Below are 4,211 nucleotides of genomic sequence, written 5' to 3'. Positions count from 1 at the left end.
CCAGCCAGTGCCTTTCCCGGGAGATTAATACAGTATTAAGTGTAAATGACTTAACACCAATCCACTTACAAGGACACAAGCAAAAATCCTGTTTGATCAGTGTGCCCATCACAGTTCTACTGTAGAGAAAAATCACCAGAGAATGAGTTGATTGTTTTATCAAGGAAGTCATGGCCATTTTAATTTCACATTGAGAGGAAACACTGTGCCCAGTGTCCTCTTTAATTACATGCATACTTAGGCTGTCCATGAAGACAGAAATTGGAGAGTAACTATAGTAATGACTGTTATGGTGGAGATACAGAGATAAAATGGTTTCATTTTGGATTTGACAGATCTACTGTACTGTATGCTTTTTTTTCTAACATTTTTTTTAAACCTGAGATTTGCTTTGTACCTATTGATATATGGAATCTGTGTCACCATGCTAATGTAATTAGGGTTTAGAGGAGACACTAATCCATGGTGCAAGAGACAGCTTCAGAAATAGATCATGACTTCAAGCTAATTGCATGGTCAGTGAAATATTTACACAATGTTAGCATCCTCAGTTAAATTAATTGTTTTTAGATATTGCATAAGTGCAAATGACAACAAATTAAGACTAAACACAAGAAAATCCTGATAACAAAGTTTTTTATTACAACAGTTTCAATTTTCCATTATTGATAAATGGTTTGTAACATTATAACATGGTTGCTGAGGCTTATTCCTTTTACAAAACCCAAGAAAAAAAATCTGATCTACAGCTGAAAGCGATCACATTGAATTTACATTTTGGAAAGGTGATAACCGCCATACAACAAGACAACCAAGACAGGGTGCGACACAAAGCAACCCCAAAACCACATCAATAAAAATGGCACAATCAATTAAAATACAACACCTGGTCCTTAGAAGTGTTTTCACATCTAGACTGAATTTGCTTTTTTTCTCTTCCTCTTTCTTGCCATTAAAAAAAAGCATTTCACTGAAGCAGCGCTAACAAGAAGGTGTTAATCATTACTGACATAGAAACCAAAGATTGTGCAGTGAATCCTAAAATTTGAAATAAAAATATGATGGCATAACTCTGCAAGCTGGTCACTTGTCGACACAAAGCCACACCTCAATCGGATGATGAAAATTTGGGGATATCCACTAGGCCACGCCCCCTTGTCCTATGGCAACCAATGCAAAAAAGCCCACCGTGGGCGCCAGATGAATCCATGCAACACGCTCCTGGAATTAGAGCATTTTGTTCTTCTCTTCGCTGGACTGGACAAGGGAGGTGGTCCAGATGCATCTAGTTGTTGCTAGAGGGGTCGGCTCATCCCATCTGACAGTGATGCAGCTTTAGATTTTTTTTTTTTTTCTGTTTCATATTTTCTTTTTTGACATTTTGGTTACAAAGTTATACTGCTAAAAGAAGTGACTGAAAAGAAGGCAATGCAGGGAAGGGAGTGTGCACAGTGCATGATGGCAACTTGTGTCTTCACGAGGACGCCTGCTTCTCCTGTTCAATGGCTGCGGACAAAGAAAGAGTAGAATTCAGTGTAAATGTCATTTGATAGCATTCTAGTAGAGAAAATTAAATATTATGACCTAAGGCCACAGATGTTGCAGTTTACTGTAGTTATATAATACCATCCAGAAAAAGTACAGTTTTGTTCTGTAATTCTTACTTTCTTTAGATGGCAGTGGGTTTTTCTCCTGCGTCTCAGTCTTCTTCAGCTTGGTTTTGTCAAAGCTGGTGACCTCCTCAAGGTTTGGTTTGTCAGACATGATTGGTTGTCTGTTCAAGGAACAAAAGATAATACAAATGACACACACTTCGTTTCCACTCTTTCTGGACTGCAAAATCTTTAAGACAAAGCCATGTGCTTCTCTAAAAACACCAGAGGCAATGAAGCTCTAGAAATCTATTGTTCATTTTGAGGAGATTTGCATCACAACCCGCTGATGTTCCGGACACTGGCACACTGAACTGAACAAAACCGCACCCTTTCTGAATGGCGTCTGAGGCAGCAAAAAATGAATATTTACATAACAATAGCAGTTCTCACGCATAGGTTACAATATGAATGATTAAATGCCATAGGAATTCTGGGGTTTTTTTTCTTCCTAAGGTTAAAATCCTAAATACTTTTGCTCTTAGTCAGGCAAAGCATTCGGACCGCCTTTAGCAAAATGTGATTGCATTCAGGAAAACCACCGCCCTGTACTGCTTTATCACCCACAGCACTCAATGCTGCCGTTTCATTCAACGCCCTCTTCACCAATCACACGTTATAACGCATTAGCGAACTGTGCTTTTGATACAAGGCACCAAATGTGCCAAATGCCATAATGAGTCACATCCTTATTAATGCATTTGCAGCACAAAGAGGCTTAACAAAGAAAAATAGGTTAACCGCCTTGATCCCCTGAAGGTATCGACTTTAAAGCAACATTTGCATATTCAATCTTACTGTTTGTAACATTCTAGAGATGTTTGAATACACTGCGTTATCAAATACAAAGACATATTCTTTGTTTTCCACAATTATTTGGAAAAGAACAGATTTCACGTTCAATAAGAATAGTGATATAATGGTTTACATTATCACCAATCGTTAACACGGTACCAATAGCATTATTTCATATGTGTAGCTCTTAAACACATACCTTTGTAGACGTATTAGAGTTTGAAGTCTTTAGCTGAATTACGTTGCAGTACTGTGTCGCGCCAATGCGCAAGCATGAAATATATAGAGGGAGATATGCTAATCAAACGCTGACGTCACTTCTCTGTTCTCTTGGAAGACAGAACAAGGTTCAGGCATAGACTGTATAAAAACAGGTTAGAGGAATTTAATATAATCCAAATTATTCGTTTTAATCAGAGACACTCACAAACCAAAAGACAGAAGTAATATGGTTTATGACAACGAGATCAATTCATCTTTTATTATTATTGTTTCTTTTTTGAGTTTTACGTTGAAATGATTTTAGCATTGTGGCAAGACACCATCTGGTGGACATGACTGTTCCATATGGAACCTCATAATTTCATGCACATACTTTTATTTATCTATTTAGCAGAAAGCAACATAACAGCTAGCGTTAGATATGTGTATACGTGTTTTTTAAAAATAAAAAGGTAACGTTAGTTGCTTAGCATCTACAAATGATAAATTAAATCATATTAAGAGTGAAATAAACTATATATTCAATGTTAACATTAAATCTCCTTTTCTCCGCCGTTTTTATCTACTTATTGTCACAATGTTTTATATTTCGCAATAACCTTTGGGAGACTTTATGTGCCGATGCTGGGTGTTTTTAATTTGGTATTGACCCGGAAGTATTTTTGAACCCATGTGCGTTCCAGGGCACTGATAAAATTGATAAAACAATCAATTTTTTTTGCCTTTATTGCAACAACATTACAACCAAACAAGGTACATGAACATATTTTCAAAACTTGGTTGAGGATAACCAAACTTATAACCAGAGCCGTTGAAAAACACAGGATGTAATGTTTAATTAAATGTTTTGTTGAATGCAATTGGTTGCCTTGTATATTTTTCACTGTTGACATTCTTTCTTGCCTTAAAACTGAGCAGCTTCTGGCATTCATTGATATTCACTTGTTGTGCATGTATATATTTATGTGAATGTGTCTTAGCAATATATACAGTAATATTAACATTAACACAACTGGGTGAGGAACAGCCAAACTCAGCTAACAAGGTTGCTGAAGACCGTTTACTGTGAAAAAAAAAAACATAAAACCACGGCAAGACGCAGCAACAAGACACAAGGCAGATGTGCTGCCCAAGCTCTGTTGAAGAAGCACAAAGAAATTGAGGACTGGTCAGCAGTGTCACCCAAAGAAACTTACTGCAGCCGATGAAAGGCACATCATGCTTAATTGCCTTGCAATCGGAAGATGTCCAGCAGTACCATCAGCTCAGAGCTGCAGAAAACTAGGTTTTAAGACAACCTTGATTCACTTTTTTTTGATCCATTTCAAATGTTGACTACTCCATATTTTATATACATTTATTTATTTTATTATATATATATATATATATATATATATATATATATATATATATATATATATATATATATATATATATATATATAATAAACACATTTCATATAGTGTGTTTATGTGTGTACATATATATGTAAACAAACACATGTAATGTATGTTTATTATATGCATGTATGTGTGTATATAT

General features: G+C 35.9%; 1 protein-coding gene across 1 annotated transcript; it reads right to left on the bottom strand.

Moving 5' to 3' along the window:
- Positions 1-619: 619 nt before the first annotated feature.
- Positions 620-2,794, bottom strand: LOC132143676 (thymosin beta-11). Its single transcript, XM_059554112.1, has 3 exons — positions 2,647-2,794; positions 1,665-1,774; positions 620-1,506 (listed from the first exon to the last, which is right to left on the bottom strand). Exons 2-3 carry the CDS (start codon positions 1,762-1,764, stop codon positions 1,475-1,477), a joined length of 132 nt encoding a protein of 43 aa, XP_059410095.1. The 5' UTR covers positions 1,765-1,774; positions 2,647-2,794; the 3' UTR covers positions 620-1,474.
- Between the last annotated feature and the right edge of the window lie 1,417 nt (positions 2,795-4,211).

Source organism: Carassius carassius, chromosome 7 (assembly GCF_963082965.1).
Source record: "Carassius carassius chromosome 7, fCarCar2.1, whole genome shotgun sequence".
NCBI classification, from domain to species: domain Eukaryota; kingdom Metazoa; phylum Chordata; class Actinopteri; order Cypriniformes; family Cyprinidae; genus Carassius; species Carassius carassius.
Note: the sequence above shows the minus strand (reverse complement) of the source record. Positions and strands in the feature narration are given on the sequence as shown.

What these genes read in the sequence shown, in the direction of transcription:
- LOC132143676 (XM_059554112.1), bottom strand. Translation starts at nt 1,764, where the DNA reads ATGTCTGACAAACCAAACCTTGAGGAGGTCACCAGCTTTGACAAAACC. An exon ending in CCCACTGCCATCTAAAGAAA is followed by an intron (nt 1,507 to 1,664) that starts GTAAGAATTACA and finishes CTTTGTCCGCAG; the next exon opens with CCATTGAACAGGAGAAGCAG.